General features: G+C 41.3%; 1 protein-coding gene across 1 annotated transcript in view; it reads right to left on the minus strand.

Annotated features, from left to right (window-relative positions):
* Window positions 1-947: 947 nt before the first annotated feature.
* The window catches only part of LOC111146717 (solute carrier family 30 member 8), a 31,953-nt gene continuing 14,401 nt past the window's right edge, over window positions 948-18,499 (minus strand). Inside the window, 7 exon segments of the mRNA XM_022502387.1 lie at window positions 948-1,093; window positions 2,424-2,558; window positions 6,533-6,638; window positions 8,435-8,585; window positions 12,197-12,350; window positions 14,627-14,707; window positions 14,710-14,772. Coding sequence (XP_022358095.1) covers window positions 948-1,093; window positions 2,424-2,558; window positions 6,533-6,638; window positions 8,435-8,585; window positions 12,197-12,350; window positions 14,627-14,707; window positions 14,710-14,772 — 836 coding nt within the window.

Genomic DNA, 18,499 nt, shown 5'->3' on the forward strand with positions numbered 1-18,499 from the left:
TTGACTAAATTATTTTCCAGATGACCTGGGATAAGAACTCTGATGTTCTGTGCCCCCTTGTTTTCTTAATAGGTCACACTACAGGAAGACACTCAAAAAGCAACAATTTCATAATTTTTCATCTGTCCGGAGCTTTTATACAGACAAGTAAAATGTCATTCAATAGTTTCAGACATATTTTTTAAAATATTTTATTTATTTATTTGACAGAGATCACAAGTAGGCAGAGAGGCAGGCAGAGAGAGAGGAGGAAGCAGGCTCCCTGCGGAGCAGAGAGCCTGACGCAGGGCTCGATCCCAGGACCCTGAGATCATGACCTTAGCCGAAGGCAGAGGCTTTAACCCACTGAGCCACCCAGGTGCCCCTAGTTTCAGACATATTAAAACATAATTTGTAAGCAAAAGGGAAAGAGGACCTTTCTACCCCCATTTAGGGAATAGTGATGTGAGTAGGAAGCACAAAGGTACTGCTCCCAATCATATTATACCGCGTGAGAGAGTCAATTTATAGTGCGGTCTGAGACCTCCAGAGTCCCCCTGAACTTGGCTCTTCTTCTTTTGCTTCGCACGTTTCGGGAGAATTCCTAGGGGCCAACTCCCAGTAAGACTTTCCCAACTTCAGTTTTACCCACCCATCCTCAGGATGCGTTATTGAAGGGAGGCGAACTTTTTATCGCCTCTGGTTACAAACAGCCGTTATTTCAGCCCCAGTCAGGGACAGGCTATACACACATTGCTGTAACTGAACACAACGATCGATGAGTTGATCATCTCACTAGAGTTTCATTTACGGTGGGCGGAGCTCAATGAAGAAGGATAAAATGTGCACTGGACTGTATCATGAATTTCTCAAACCTCTTCCTTTGGTTCTTTCTTTCTTCTGTGTTGGAAACTGCAGAGCAGCACATAGTGGCCCGTCGAACCCGAACAGTTGACATTGTGACTGAGCTAGTCCTGGGGGTCTTCACAGAAAAAGCAGTTGGGGTCCTGGTCGGCTGGAGATTCCACCTGAATGGTGAGTGAGTGCACCATAAAGCTGTTGCTGAGGACTTGAACAATCTCTCTCCGAATGGCCTGGCTGTCACGGCTGGCTGCTGTTGAGAAAGAACCACGGGGAGATGGGCACTGATTGCACACCTGGGTGACTGCTCCATTTCCCCCCTTCAAGTACTTTGTCTTGGACCCGATGGGGAGGGACATAAGCAGAGCACTCAGAAGAAGCCGTATTGGCTCTGACAATCAGCTCCATTCGCACAGACAAGACAGGGAAGTAAGTTCAAGTGCAGCAAACTACCCATCACTGTGGGAACTCTCCCACAGTTCTCTCTGGGGTCTGGCACGTTTAGCAGCTGAGCGTAGAAGGGAAGATAAGGCTTGAAGAAAGGTAACACAAACCTGTTTATTTCTCATATAGCCCTTTCCACCAGTCCCCAGAGATCTCTGGGGTTGTAGCCCTTGTATCTCATCAACATTATATTATGGGAGCATTTAGAGCTCCCCTAGATTCTTCTTAGAGCAGCAACCTCACTGTCATCTTTCCTCTTGTCCCAAAATGTATCAAGAGGCTGTCAGGTTCCCTCCGTAGTAAACTGATTGTTTACTAGACTCTTCCATCTGCAGTGAAATATTGGTGTCGTGGATGCTATAAATTACTGGTAGCCAGATCTGAGCCTCTCAGCAGAGATGAGGTTGTCTAAGAAAGCAGAGTCCTCAAATGCTTGTTGCTGTCATTGCCGGGGCCTTCCTCTGACTTCTTGAGTTATGTGTTAGCTGCCTGACATACCATTTCGCCTAAGCTGTCTCCTGAAGCAGTGAGGGAGGCCCTCACCACCCCTCCCCCACTGCCTATGTCCCCAGCCCAAGGACAAGAACAAACAAATCACCTTCTACCTGAGAAAATAGTTTTTAAAATAAACCCAACGTCCTAAGAATTATCTCTCATGATCACAGAATTTCTAACCATCCAGTGAGGGGAACCGCCATTAAACCCTGCTAGCACGTCTCTTAGCTTGTTAGAACCTTAAGTAGGGGACCTAGGCTCCGTCCCCTTTTCATCTTCAGTGATAGGCAGAGCATCTTAGAACAGGAGATATTCAATGAAGATTTATTGTTGAATTCGGCCCTTTATTTAACTGATTGGACACCAAGTCAAACAGGCGAGGTCTAGTTTTCAGAGTCTATGACCTTGAAGTCTGGGAGGCATTTAAATCATTTATTATACCGGCTACCCTCAGGGGGTGCCTTCAGTATTGTTGCTACGGTAACATTGACAAGGGGTGTTTTCAAAGGCCTTTGGTAAAAGGAAACACTACCGTTGTTCTGGTAGGCAAAGGACACTGAGGGCAGCTCTACAAAAAGGAGGGGAACTATTGAGCTTACGGGACAAGGACTGAACTTTGTGGGGTATTTACAGAATGCACTGACCTGCAACAACATGAGCTGAGAGGATCACATGGTTCATGGCTAGAGACCAGATGTGCAAGCCGTGCACCGACTCCACTCCATCCACCGCCCAGATGAGCTCCTTCACCCCATCGTAAGTCAGGTTCTTGGGCACCCCTGACAGGAGGAAAGGGAGGGGGGCTGCTCGTTATTTAATGAAGTACAGCTCATCCACATGGCTAGATAGGGCTGCAAAATCTGCTCCAGAATGTCAACGTGCTCCCCTTTCTCTGGTTTCTGACTCAGATGCTTACAATTCGGATTCATGTGACTCAAAGAGTTTGACATCAAAGAACGTTTGCAGACTTTACTATGCAATACCCAACCATAGTAATCATTCTCTGTTTTTAGGGTGTGTTATTAAACCAACTGAGCTTTTTCTAATAATGATCTTTGCATACACTCTGGAAGGCAAAATGAAGAAACATGGAACTTGGTATCAAAGAATTTCAGGTTAGCATTCTGACCACAACTACCATGAATTTACTGAAATCTTGAAACTTCTTGGATCCTCAGCACATCTGTGATTAAAATAGGGCTGGTAAGAGCAGTAGGTACACTTGAGTTCTTTGAGGAGCAAATAGGAAAATGTCTGTTCTTTGTACACTTGCAATGCTCTATAAATAGTGGTTATCCAATGGGTCACTTACCGAATTGTGTTGATAGTTGATACTAACATTGGAATGGCATCTTATTATTCAGATTATAGAATTGTTATTGATTTAGGTGCATTAGTCAGGGTTTAATGTCCGGATCTTATAATAGAAGAATTTGACATTATCCTTGCTTCGAAAGGAATGAGGTGGAGGCAGAGAGGAAGGTAGGGACCCTGTCAGCCAATCAGCTATTGTTTCAGGCCGTAGGAACTGGGATTCCTCCGGCCTAAGTGAAATCTCAGGGCAGAAGGATCACTTTTTTCCGATATTGCAAGGATTGTCATTTGGAAGATGAGAGGATATGAAAGTGTAAGTGTCCTTGCTTTGGCTAGAGAGAAGCCAGGCCAATGGTGAGTTAGAATTATAAAACACATCAGTTTAATGTAAGTTTTTTTTTGGGGGGGGGGGGGATCAGCTCAACCAGCATAATACTGATAAAGCCAGTTGATGCAATAATTAAATCCCTGCCACCTAACGATGACCCAAAGAGGATGCTGTAGAAGAGATTTCTAAGGAAGACCACCTTTTAGCTTCTACTTCAATCATATATACACAACACAAACACCTGCTGTGTTTCTTAAAAATAAATATGCCTTAGCTCCATTCCAGTCATCCCGAAGAAAATATCTATGGATGAGGGTCTGAAATCGACACGCTTTCAAAGTGGCTCTCCACCTTGAAGGCACATTAGTATCATCAGAGGAGATTTTAGGAATCCTGATTACCAGAGTACACCCAAGACCGATTAAGTCAGATCCTCTGGGGATAAGATGAAGCATCACTGTTGTTACAGCCCATCTGGTACCTAACATGCAGCCAAATCTGAGAACCACTGCATTAACATTTACAAACCACTGCGCAGCTCTACCTTGCAGGAGTTCTCAAGCTTGGCTGCGTGTTAAAAAAACATCAAAGCCAGCCCCGACCTGAGTCAGTTAAATCAGAATCTCTGCATATGGGGCCTGGGCATAAGTATTTTAAAAAGCTTCCCAAAGGATTGAAATAAACAGATACTCGAGAACAGCTTACTTAAAGGAATAAGGAATCCTTAACCCTCCTTTTCCAGTATTTAAAAACCTTGCTCATGGGGATTTCGTTCTTGGGGCTAATACAGTTTGAGTTTAGTTTAATCCCACTTCATATTATTTAATGGAGGTAGCAAAGAGCATGTTCTTTTACTCTGTGAGCTGCACAAAGCTCAGGGCACTAGAAACAAATTAAAAGATTTCTTAGATTAGCCATAGAATGTGTATGGAGTCATGGTCGACATTGTTGTAGTGTAATGATAATAACGCACCTTTATTGAGAAACTACCATATGTCAAGGTTTAGGCTAAGTACTGTATTCATAATGATTAGCTTACTTAATAGTTATAAGGACTTTAATAGCTTAATTATCAGTGTCACAATTCCTATTTAATTGGAAGAGAGGGAATTGAGAGTCAGAGAGGTTAAGAACCATTGCTAAGGCCAGATAGAGAAGGGGGACATCAGATTCTCATGTTCATGCTCTGAGTATGAAATGTTACACGAATGTTAGAGACTAAGTCTTACAACCCAGAGTTGACTATTAAGCCTAATGTGTCATCTCTGAGGAGTGTCATGTGACCCTCTGAAGACCTGTTGTCATTGTCTCGGACCCTTGAGATGGAATCACAATCCCACTACCCGCTTCCCTCTTGCCTTGATTGTCTCTTTACTTTTGTGGAGAAAACAAATCTACTGTTAATTATTTTACTCTATAAAATAATGTTGACAAGCAAGAGGGTATGTTCCCACTGGCTTCAGTGCTCCATCATATACTAGAATTTTTTTTTTTCCTGAGGGGGAACCTGCAGACATATCAATGCACCCAGGAAAATACCCAAATCAGTGTTTAAGAAATAATTACCCAGATTAATAAATATATGAAAAATCACTCAATATCTCTTGTAATGAAGGAAAAGCATATGGAATCAATAACCTATAATATTTCACCTATCAGATTAGACAAGAATCAACATTTTGGTAATACTCGGTGGTGAGGATGTGAGGAAATGGGCATTCTCAAATGCTGTTGGTGGGAGAGAAATTGATACGGTATCTTTGGCAGAAATGGCAATATCTATCAAATTGTAAAATGCACATAACTTTTGAAATAGCAATACCAATTCTAGGAGTTATGCTACAGATCTACAAGCACTAAAAAATATATATGTATAGAATTATGATTACACTGATATTTCTAATATCCAGCAATACGCAGGTACATGCAGACAGTGGAATATTTGTACCATGGAAAGGAATAGGGTGTATTTCTGTATGTGCTCATGTGGAAAGACCTCCAATCGAAGAAAGCAAGGTGCAGAACAAAATATTGTATCAATGCATAATTCTGTTTGTATAAAAAAAGATGCACAGTATATAAGTACATATATATTTCAGGTACATATATATGTAAATGCAAAATATTTTTGGACAGGTTCATGCCAACTTACTAGTAGGTGTTACCCTTGAAGAATGGGATTGAGGTTTCAAAGGTGGAGAAGTGGGGAAACTTCCTTAATTTTGTACTTTTCTATATTTTTAGAAAACTTCACTAAGTACAAGTACTCTAAAAGTTATAGGGGCCAACAGGACAAAACCCTTAAATGTGTACTTGGTGGTGAATGCTAAGGAAGTGAGGGCTTTGGTCAAGGCACCTGTGCTCTGAGGCTGTGTTGGCCTTATGTCAAAATGTGCTGGACAAAAAAAAAAAAGTTCAAGCCAAGGTCTTGATATAACAGATCTGTTATATCTGTTATATCATCCAAATGCTTGATGTAATGCAAACGTCTAATTCTGATTAAATTTTCTAGTGTCCTCACGTAGTAACCCTTTAAGTGCCATGAAAAGACTATTCCAGTGGTTCTCAAGGTGTGCTCCCTGGACCAGCAGCATCAGCACCTTGTTAGAAATTCAGATTCTTGGGCCCTTCTCCAGACCTACTGGTTAGGAATATGGAGGTGGACCCAGCAGACCCCAAGTGATTCTGATGCACTGAAATGGGAACATTGCTGACCTGGTCTAACCAGGGTTTGAGGCAAGCCCTTTATAGTAGTTATAATGCTGCATGTAAGAGAAATCATTCCACTTTTCTTAGGTATTTTCCATATATTTAGTGAGGACCTTATATTTTTGCAATATCTCCCTCAATATCTGTCCTTAGCATTTGCACAACTTGTTTTTATACTGTGCCATATCATTTAATAGTTCCTGGAGGAAAGAGAAGCCAGTTCTTTTTACTTGTTCCCATATGAATAAAAATCATAATATTTGTCTTCACAAAATTCCTTATAAATTTTTATTTTTCCTTAGAATGCGAATTAATGGTGAACATGTCTTGATGCCATTCCCTTCTGTGATTATAAGGAAGAGAAAACATTGACCCTGGAAATAATAATAAAATCACTCCTACCTTCCATGAGTAAGATGGAAAAGTCCTTTAACACAGTGACGGTGCTGGCCAGAACCAGTATGGAAAAGACAAATGTGCAGATTGGGTCAGCCATTTTATAGTCTGGCTAGAAAATAAAGGGACTTCAGTTAACTGAATTTGGGCCTTCCACGCAAAAAGTCTGATTAATAGAATAAGTAAACGTCCCTGTTTCTTTTTCACACTATCATCCTTTCACCTCCCTGACACTTGACCCTCAACTCAGAGCCAAGACTTCCTGGAGACTCAATCTTTCTTTAAGCTTCAAACTATCCGTGACTGAAGAAATGTCAAAAGTAAATTTAAGACGTACAGGGAAAGTATCCTTGAGTGTTCTCTCCAAAGGCCTGATTTGACTTTTCTCAAATAAATAGAAGCCCAGAGTATGTGATGAAAATATGCACTTTTTTTTAAAGATTTTATTTATTTATTTGACAGAGAGAGAGATCACAAGTAAGCAGAGAGACAGGCAGAGAGAGGGGGGGAAGCAGGCTCCCTGCTGAGCAGAGAGCCTGATGTGGGGCTCGATCCCAGGACCCTGAGATCATGACCTGAGCTGAAGGCAGAGGTTTTAACCCACTGAGCCACCCAGGTGCCCCAATACGCACAAGTTTATACAATATTCAATGGTTTTCCAGCCTTCCTCATGTTGGGAAGAAAGAGTATGTCCTGCCCAGAGGTTGCATAGGACCGAGGTTCAGCTGGAGCTTGGTCTTGGCAGACTGGGGTTTGTTCCTTTCTTTCCCTATTCAGGATGACATATATTTGCAGCAGGCATCTTTGATTAAGTCCTAAGAGTATGAGGTGAGGCCTCATTCTTGCCCTGTCTCACCACTGGCACCCTTAGCCTCAGGCTCACTGACTTGCTCTTCTGCCCTTGATGAAGTTCTGTTCCATAGAAAAGTCCATGCCTCAGTACCTCTGAGAAACTCTCAACTCCACTAACCAGTACAGGTTTGATCACTTTCGCCTTAAATGTAAAGCTTTCAATGATAATGTCTTTGTAATTTTGATTTATGTGTTTCCATTTTTTAGTAAAAATGATTGGTCCTTGCTAACTGGATGATCAAGATACAGATGACAGAGCTAAATGCCCTTCTTCATTACCCCCTACCTCCACCCCAACCCACTTCTATTAGTTCTTGATATAACAGATCTGTAGCAAATGTTTGTTTAGGGTCAAAGGCATGCAGGATCCATCCAACTTCTTATTAATTAATAATTATTATTAATTCCTCCTTTGGGGAGGAGAATTATCTTTCCCCATTGTGGGTGATGTTGGTGGGGCAGTCGCTCGGTCGGGTGCTCTCCCTCCCCAGCCAAGCATCAGGTAGAAGACCCAACCTTAGTCTGTTGGACTCTTTTCCCCAGAAATGTGAATCTCCAGCAGAATGACAAGAAATAGAGGAAAAAGTTTGGTTGAGTCACATTCATGTCTGCATTGGTGCCTGGGACAGAACGTGGATAAGTTTCTAAAATCTAAGATACCCAAAGTTGCCCTTATTTCTACCTTGATTTCTGTCCAAGAGTACATCTAGTAAATTTCATCCAATAAATATATCTTTGCTTAAGTAAGCCAGACATCTTTTCTGTTGAATACAACCCAAGAATCCTAAGGTATCCATGGTCCCATTGCTGTTCATGACAAAAGGAACTACTTTCTGGAAATACTGTAGCCCTACAGTTGAAGGCACAGCACTTAGGAATTTGGAAAGGCTAAGTTTTCAGGCTTTGAATATTTGTTCGCTTGTGTAAACCCTGCAGAGCAGTTGGTAAAGGCAAACATAGGTTGTCCACCCTCATTTAAGTTAATTTTGACAGGTCGGCTTCTCTACTACCTAATTTATAAACTTAGGATGACTGAGTAAATGCAAACATTCTCACCTTAAAGTAGATAATAAGTGCACTGATTAACACACTGATGCTCTGGAAGAGATCTCCAAGGGCATGCACAAAAGCTGCCCTGACACTGGCATTAGGTTGCACGTCCTTGTGATTGTCACTGGGATGTCTTTGGTGCAGAATCACGCTTAGCCTGAAAGAGAGAAGGGTGTTCTTGGCACACATGAGGTTAGCCCTTGAAAACCTATGCAGCATAATGGAGAGTTGGCAATGGCATGTAATATGCTGGGTCTCAGAGACTTGAAATATTAATGCTGTAAAATGTACTATTTTGGACTAATTTGGAAAATACACGCATCATAGAATTTTAAATTTTTATACGAGGACAGACAACAAAATTCACCTCGGCTTTCTCTTCCATCTACCCAGTGCTACTCTGATTCACATGAAAACTGGAAAGCATCACTTCCTAGATGAAAGTATTTGGCAATGAGGAGAGGAAGTATTTATCGAGGGTCTACTGAGTGTCAGGCACTAAGCTAGGCTTAAAGCTGAGCTTTGGTGGGAGCTAAATAAATGTACTGGTTTCAAATGCAAAAAGCTGCAGAAAGGGGTAGGAAAAAAATAAAATCTCATCAAGGTCAGATTTTTAAAAATATTTTACTTAATTTGTGCATTTAAAAAATAATTTAAAAAGTGTTTATAATTATTTGTAGTAACATATAATGTATTATTTGCCCCAGGGGTACACGTCTGTGAATCATCAGGCTTACCCACTTCACAGCACTCACCATATCACATACCTTCCCCAATGTCCATAACCCAGCCACCCAATTTTGTGCCTTCCTATGAGAACTTAAAATCTGAATAATTTTTTAATGGCCAGTGATGATAGTCATGTGTTTATATATATATAGCTATTAACAAGAAACTAAAATATAGTAATGTATTTTAAATATATATGTAAATATGTATGTAATTTAACATGCAAATGCATATAGAAATATATAGAGAGAAATATATACATATAAACATATGTATATTTTATATGGCCCTAAGAGTATGAGCTGCAGACTCATTCTCTTCCTATATAGAACATATTGTAAAATTTAACATCTCCTATCCAAGTCAAGGAGATAAGTATTAGGCACTATAAATTATGTACCTGATTTTATTTTGGAACAAAGTTTTAAAAAATTATTGTTTAGTACCAGGTATCCCAGTCTATTCGCCGGTAAAGTGTCTTGTAAAATGTAAGGTCATCACCATAAGGTAGAATGACTGCTATTTGATCATTACATAATGCACGGTTTTTAGATAGTTGCTGCTAAGGCAGAAATTCACCCTTAATTAATAGTTTCCACTTAAGAATCTTCAGACAGCCTGATTCGGCTGACAGTTAAACATACCCTTTTTCTAAGTATATTCATGTGTGCTTATCATATTGTCATTCATTCTTTTACTCATTTTATTAAAAAAAAAAACCAACTTCCTTTGGGGCTCTTGTGTGCAGGCACTGTTAAATGCTTGGGGTATAAAGGTGAGTAAAATAGACATGGTCCCTCCCCCAAGTAGCTTTAAGTATGATGGAGATGGCAGAGATTTTAAAAAGACCCAAATAAATTTTTAAAAATTGTAATTTTAGCAAGTCTACTAAGAAGTGGTGCTATGGCTAACAAACAGTCAGACAAAGCTCAGCTCAAGTTGGATTGAAATCTGGTTCTGATATTTCTGTATTCAGACAATGCAGCATCTAGCATCACTTGAAACCTGTAATCCCAGCTCTGGGAGAAAACATTATAGTCACTATCTTTATCCATAAATAACTACCTACTTGCACAGGGAAGTTACCACTTTCCATTCCCTTGTCTTCCCAAGTATGAGAAGCACCTGCAGTGTTAAGGTCAAAGTTCAAAAGCAATTGCAGTAAAAAGAAAATTTGGATGGTATCTATTTAGAAACTCAAACTTGATCATCAGGGTTCTCAATTTATGGGATAGTTAGCTAGGTGTGCCCTTCATAGCATCAACATAACCTGTATGACATAGGACTCTTATGAAATTATTAATATTTTTGTTTGCCCTGCTGTCTTGTGGACATACTGTTCTCCTTATGCAAAGACAATGTTATTGACCTCCAATCAGCAGCACATGTGCTCTGCCTTATCTCTCTCCTTGTGGAGATAGATTTGCATTAGTCTCCACACACTTTTTCTCCTGGTGCCAATATGAAACACATTTTCAAGTTAGCAGGATGGAAATAGGGATCTACTCAGTAATAGCAGTCAATACCCCTCTCAGAGTGGTTGAGCAAATCTCAGAGATTTTGAGCAATGATTTGCACACCAAGAAGAAAGGAACTGAGGCAGGCACAAGGTAAGGGATTAGAGTGAACTGAGGAGCTTTTCCAAAATGTACACGTTTAGATTTTCCCCTAATACCAGGGATTCCATTGTGCCCTCCCTTAAAAGACACTCTTTAAACTGCAATTCTTCTTCTGTCACTGTCTTCACTTTCATGTACGAGCCTACCTCATTGCATGTATCATGTTACATTGAAAGACAGATGATATATAGTGTATGAGTCTCTTTTTTGCTGCTGTAACAAGTTACCACAAGGCTTTGGGGCTTAGAACAATGTATATGTATTATGTTATAGTTCTGGAGGTCAGTGGTGTGCAGGACTGCATTCCTTATAGAGACTCTAGGAGAGAATTTGCTGTGTTACCTTTTCCAGCTTCAGGAGTTCACTTATATTCCTTGGCTCCAGGATCCTTTCTCTATCTTCAAAGCCAGCAATGCAGCATCTTCCATTCACTCTGACCTCAACTGTCCCTCTTAACAAGGATCTTTCTGGTTACACTGGGCCTGTCTGGATAACCCAGTATAATCTCCCCATCTCAAAGTCCATCCTTAACTTAATCACATTTGCAAAATTCTTTTTGCCATGTAAGTTAACATACTCAGAAGTTCCAAGGATTAGAATGTGGAAATCTTTGAGGGGGCATTATTCTGTCTACCACAGATGATTGATAGGTAGATGGATAGATAGATAGATAATACAGTTTTAAGTAGCATTGCCCGGAATCAAGCTATCAAATGGGAAGGAGCAAATCAACCAAAAAAGATCAAAGGCCTGGCCTAAAAACCCCCTTGTCATGAACAATCAGATAGTTCACCTGGGTAAGAGAACAGCAATATGGCAATGATCACAAGTCCAGTAAGACATCGCATGTCTCATGAGAATGAATTAAAACTACTTGGATAAGGGAACGGACCAACAGGTAGAAACTAAAGAGAGTTTAGCTAATGCAGCTTAAGAAGGAATTTTCTTGCAGTCACAATGATATAAAGATAAAATAAATTGCTTTGGAGAAAAATGAACTCCCTATTATTAGTTCCTTTAAAATATATGACACTGATGACTGTTTTATAGGGATGCTGCAAAAGAGAATTCAAAAGTAGAAAAGGAACTGAAGTAAATAAAAATTTAAGAGGCCTTCCAACCCAGCCCTCTGGGAACCCATAATGTGTCTGTGTAACAAAAAGCTAGATAGGAATAAGTCCCATCCCGCATGGGACCATCAGCCGCAGGAGAGAGCCGACTGGCTAGGAGCTCGATTCCGGACCTGGTGGATCTAGACTCAGATCCTGCCTCTGCCCTATCCCATTGGCAATTTATTCAATTTATCATTTTCACAAGTGGAGGAATTAAACAAAAACAAACGACATCAACCCAAACCGCACCATCTGCGTCCACACAGGGTTGAAGACAATGTCGATGGACAGTGGGTGGGGAGACTTACATAATGTTGGCTGCCACAGCACAGCCTGAAACTAGGATCATCACAGTCGCCTGGATCTGGTAATCAGGGTGGAGCAGCCGTTCAAATGCCAGGTACACCAAGACCCCAGTCACCACCCAGATGCACAGAATGGACAGCAGGGCGCCAAGGATCTCTAGGGATTCAAGCACACAGACACCCAAACACAAAGAATTTGTGAATTACCTTAACCTCCCAAGAGTCCGAAGACATTAAAGTTCCTTGACACACCCTGCCCCCCACCCCAAAGAGGCTTTAAACTAGTTCACTCAGTGATTCACAAAGCGAAAGTATGGATGGGTTTTAGCACTAAGATGAGGCACTTGAATGTTGCATTCATAAAACACCAGTGTCTGAGTTCATTATGCTCCGTATTACTAAGTAATTTCTAGCAAATTTTTAGAGCATTTAATTGCTATCTGCCATCGCTATTTTCCTTGGGGATTTTAATTTAAACAGGTGCTAAAATGATTGAAACTTATTAGGGGATGAAATAATGAGGCACAAAGAGTAAAATGTGCTTAGAAATTCTTAATTACGCCATAAAACATTTACAATTTGCCAGTACTGGTACCTTGTGTGGAATAAAATAGTAACAAGGGAAGGCTTCAGAGGGCACTTGATGAAAATGAGTTTCATTTGCCAACCCAATGTATTATAAACACAGAGGCAAGCTCAGAGGTATCAACACTCTGACTGCATTTTAAGAACAACATATGGAAAAGAAGTTATGAGTGGAAACATATACATGAATATTTAAAGATAAGATAGTGTTTAGTCTGCAGGCTGAATAAAGCACCTTTGCTCACTTAAGAGTTCTTAACACCTCACCCTGATCTTTAACTTAACCTTATAAATAGGTACTAAAAGCCAAGGAGGGTCTAGAAATCCTCTGGCAGTCAGTGGCCAGGCACATTCCGGACTTTCAGCCTTCCCTCTTCTAAAGCAGAACAGTGTAACATATCGCTTCCTAGTGTGGGGCTATTGTTTCCCAGACTTGAGTCATTTACAAAACACAACCTTCATGATTGTTACCACATCCGCATGGTGCCTGTCTTAATAGCCACTTAATTTTTTTTAAAATTGTACTTAGCTTCTTCCTAAGCGAAGCCATCCATGAAATTACATGTAGACAAGCTAGTTCATTTTCACCTTTATGTCTAAAGCAGTGCTGCCTCGTGTGGGAACCATCATCCCATGTGGCTGTTTCCACTTAAATTAAGTAAAATTAAAAATCCGGTTCTTCAATAGCAGTAGCCACGTTGAAAGTGCTCTATTAGGGCACCTGGGTCATTCAGTCGGTTGAGCATCTGCCTTTTGATCCCAGCTCAGGTCCTGATCTCAGGGTCATGAGTTCAAACCCCATGTTGGGCTCCATGCTGGGTGTGGAGCCTACTTTAAAAAAAATTAAATTAAAAAGAAAATAAAGTGCTCTATGGCCACATTATACTCTAAATGATAGAACATTTCTCCTGAAGCAGAGAGTTCTAGTGAACAGCGTTTGTCTTCCAGGCTCATGGGCTTCCATTCCCAGGATGAGAAAATACAAGCAGGATTCTAAATTCTAAGTTCTGTCCATGTTTACAAAACATCGTATGTTTGCAAAACAGCTTTGACCAATAGTATCAGAAAGGGGGAAGTCCATGTGAAAATGTATACAGAAAAATGGCAGGCGCTCAGCCAAAGATACACGTTTTCCAAACGTAGCACTGTTCAGGGACTGAAAAGCATCTTCAGATCACATTGTCACAAATTCTTTTTATCGATGTTTATTGCCTCCTCTCTCGCTCTCCTTCTCCTACTCTCTGAATGTTAAAAGAAAGGCAATTCAAAACACTTGTGATGATAAATTATTTGGTGTGAAATTAGAACTTCCTACCAGCCTAAGCTTGAAAAACCATAGCCCACACTGTCAGTACATATGTTGTGGCCTGTATCTAATGGTAGCTTTCAAGGAAGGCAGGCTCTGTCAGCCTTGCTCTGCCCTAAATTCCCCTTCACATTCTATTCTCAACTTACCTGTGGGAACTTCTTTAATTTCTCCAGCTGTCCTGGGCTCTCTGTCCCTTAGTTGGCAAAATGGTAGAAGCTTTATGTCATCCTCCCTCCCAGATGCAGAGTAGCCTAATGAATGGTATGGTGGCTGTTACCATACACTGAGACCTTGGGCTGGGGTGGTTGTCAAAGCCATACAGATGTTCTTATTGTCCCATTGGAGTAGGGGGAGCACAATTTATCTTTTTGCCAAATCAACATCAAGAACACGTGTTCCCACACTCACATCCTTTACATTCTGTGCACCAACATGCCTCTAAGGGATTTTTGAACGAGGCTTTCCTTCGCCTCTTCTGTTTTATCCTTGGTCTGAGTGCCCAGCTCCTTGGCCGTGAATGTTCAGTGGGTGAACTGTACCTGCCCGGTGCCATCCAAATGTCAGCTGCTTCGAAGGGGGCTTTGATGACAACCACAAGGAGAAGAGACTGAGCAGGAAACGGTCAGGTCAATTAAGAGATGGGCAGCGTCTGTGATGACAGCAAGACTCCCGGCAATGTGCCCACCTAGGGGATGCAGAACATTCCATGGGATTAGGGCCCCAGAATGCTTCTAGCGTCACATGCATACTAACCATAGCTGGTGAACGATGCCACAGATCACAAAACTTTATGAGAAAAAGTCTTAACATGGATTCCATCTACCTCTTCTTCCCATTTGACAAGAAACTGACACCCAGAGAGTGCATAGGACGAACACGTAGAAATGGATTTCAAGGGAGTGGTCCTTCCTGGAAGAGCAAAGGTACAGAGATTGGAAAGTGTGGGGCACATTTAGAGAACATCATAGTAAGATGGGGACATAAGACTTCAAAAAGAATACGAAAAGATGAGGCTGGAGAGGTGTGGGCTGGATTTGAAGAGTCTTGCACTTAAGCCTGAGGACCTCGACTTCTGTCTATAACCCAGGGGCTGTGGTCTGGCACACAGCTGTGTTTGTATTTGACTTGTGATTTTAGCATTGTTTTTACCACTTCCTTCTGCTCCACTAATGTGTATATCCATCTGAGTTCATGATCCCTATTGTGAATAGTGGGGAGCAGTAAAGGAAAGGGCAGGCACCTTCTGCGGGGGTCCTTGAGTGTAATGACAACCCATTAAAGTGTATGAAGAGAACCCAAGCAGTGGCGATTCTGCCTTGTCTTTCTTTCTGTTTGGTTTGCCTTCTCTACCTCCTCCTAGTTCTCCTTCAGGAAAAGACCCCCAGCCTCCCAAATAGAAGTCAGAAGAAATTTTTGTCTCTTCCTTCCCAAACAGGGCTCGTTGTCGGAGATCAATCTTTGTTGCTCTTACTACTTCTCCCCCAAAAAGAGCTATTGCTGACCCATTGTCCTCCCAGCAGCTGTTTATTGCCTGCATATGACGAGGCAACAGGGACTATCAGTCACCAGACCCTCTATCATCAGACTCACCTTGTCTCAACTAATGATTTTTAAAAATTACATGTATGGCTCATAATTGCAATAATCCCCACAGACCACTGGCTCTAGCTGTAGTTAATAACTGGTTTGTCAAAGTTTAATGGTCTGAAGCAAAGTAGTGTTCAAGCTTGTTACTGAGCTGTCAGTGCAAAAAATCAGCATGATTCATTAGCCAAAAAAGCAACATTTTGCTAACAAATCAGCTTTTCTTCCAATTATCCTCTAACATTGTTCTATCTGCCAAACTCAGGTCTGATAATAAAGCTGTGTTAATAATGCATTATTTCTTCCATGAAGAATGGCTACATGCAGATTAGCAGCCGTCCACCATCTCAGCAAAGAACGATGGTGACAACTCCATGTTCTGGGCTCCAGTTGTAGCTTAAGGCAAGGAAATGGAGTCCTATAAGGGCTCTTCAACAGGCTCAGCTGAATCATGAGGCAACTGAGTGAGAAAAAGAACTTGCTTTGGAAGAAGCATATTTATATGGAGGCCCGGGAAGTGAGAATCATTTTGCAACCATCATTGCTACTTATAAGAACAGTCCAGAAAACCATGAGCAATCATGCTGAGTCCTATGGAGAAAACTGTGTCCAAGAGATAGTTTCTGACTGAACTCGCATTTGCTTCTGAAAGCTTGGGGTATTATTGACAATGAACGCAGCCACCCAGCTGGTATTTATTGAGCCCTTGCTGTGTGTGCGGTACAGGGATGGGGTATAGAAAGATAAAGTTAAACACATTGCAGTCCCCGTCTTCAGTGCCCTCATCATCCAATATTCGCTGTGCTGAAGACATGTGTGGTGGGCTAGAGGGTCAGACAACTGCTCTCCTCAGGAGCACTGAGGAACTTTTCACAAGAAGGAGGGGTAAGACTGAGCTAGAAGGGAAGAGTTTTTCAGGAAGGGGTAAGAGCAGAAACAACGAACAGAAATGAAAGAAGATGGTGCCATTGTGGAAAAGTGAGAGGTGTGGCGTATCGGAGGAATAACCAGAAATAGGAGTGGAAATGTGGGTTGGGGACCCACTTGTGGGAAACTATATCAGGCTAAAGAATTTGAATGTTAAAAAAAAAATTTGAAAGTTATCCTATGGGATGGGGTATCTACTATGATTTTGAGGCGAGGTTGTGACATACTCAGATCTGTGTTGGAGAGAGAGATCTTTGCCGACAATGTGGAGGCTGACCTGGAGGGAGGAGAAGCTGGAGGTTAAGGCACAACAGCAAGAGCCAAGGAAATACAAGGAGGCCATGAGGAAGGCAGGAGCACTCATGTATGGATTATTGACAAGATGGAGAAAACAGTGTACTGATAATAAGACAGGAGAGGCACTAAGGACTAAGTTCTGGAAATGCACTCTTCTTAGGGCTTGTAGGGTGAGAGGACATTGGAGGAGCCATTGGGCCTGCATCTCATACTCACCTCAGGCTCAGAGAGTGGGTGTTAAGTACACAAGACAAGCTCTGTGGAGAACAGAGACATTCTGACCAGAATGAAAGAAGCAAAACTGACAACATTAGCCTATGTCCCATTACTAGATGACACGGCTGTCTGCTATAAATTCATATTTTTAAAATCCTTTAACTGTCTTATGAATAGCATTATTATACTATATAATAGTATATTAATAATATATATGACAATAGCATAATACTCTAAGAACAAAATTATACTATCAAAAACTCAATGCGTAGAGTTATTACTTAACAAGTATTTAAAACACACCAGAGTTCGCACAGATGTGTTTGGACACTTTTTAAAAATTTTTAATAACCAGGAACCTCAAAAAATATAAGGGGCCTAAGCCTCTGAGATACTCTGACGGTAGTACAAAGTAAGCCTCCTTATCAGTAAAGCTTGTGGTTATCAAACCACCCAGCCATAACTCTCTCTAGGAGAAATTTTATACTCTGAGATACTTAACTATCTTTCCCAGGCCAGTCCCTGCTCTGCTTTCCTGTCTAGCAATCCCCTGAGTCCCCCAACTCTGCTTCACACCCTAAACAATCCTCCTTCAGCACATCTCTCTCTGGCCATTCGCAGTTGCTTCCAGTGCTGGCCATCCTTGAGCTGATTCTTGTGAATTCTCAGTGTCCATATTTCTGTCTTTTTAAATAGGGATACACATTTATATATGCATGTTAAGGCCTTTCCATAATTAGGAATTTTCACAAGTCATCGGAAAGATTCCCAGTTCAACAGCTCCCTTGACAGCAGACACACTAATGCTCATTGCCTTCTTTAGTTGCTTCCACCAATCTGCTCTGCGGCCAATTCTCTCTCGAAACACAGCCCCATGACCTGGTTCTCCCCTGTTCTAAATGTCACTTATTCGGCAAGGCCTGCAGAATTCATCAGGTTCTCCAGCCAGACCTCATGGTCTTTCTTGAACCCAACTACCATTCTAGTTCTGCTCTTTACTCGCCATCTTTTATCTTACATCACTGACTTAGATAGACCTTAGAGAGGCCCAGTTGTAAGTCATAAATGCCCGACTCAAACCACCTTCAGCAACAACAACAAAATAATGATTTATTGGCACAAAAAAACTGAGAACAAATCTGGGCAGGATTGGATCAAGTGCAGCCTAATCCTAAAGTTCAAAATACATTTGGGGGCTCTGCTCTGTCTCTATGATATTTATGGTCTTACTGGAGACAGACTACTTCGCCCTTAGCAAGGAAGGTTGGACTTGGGAAGCTCCAGGTTTATATATAACAAAAAAAAGCTCCAGGTTTTTTTTGCTACAAGACAAAAGTTTAATGAAAATTGGTAGATAATCCACAGGGCTAAAGAGTTATTACATGGGA

The sequence above is a fragment of the Enhydra lutris genome, unplaced genomic scaffold, assembly GCF_002288905.1.
Source record: "Enhydra lutris kenyoni isolate GAN:26980312 unplaced genomic scaffold, ASM228890v2 scaffoldscaffold14, whole genome shotgun sequence".
Lineage (NCBI taxonomy): Eukaryota > Metazoa > Chordata > Mammalia > Carnivora > Mustelidae > Enhydra > Enhydra lutris.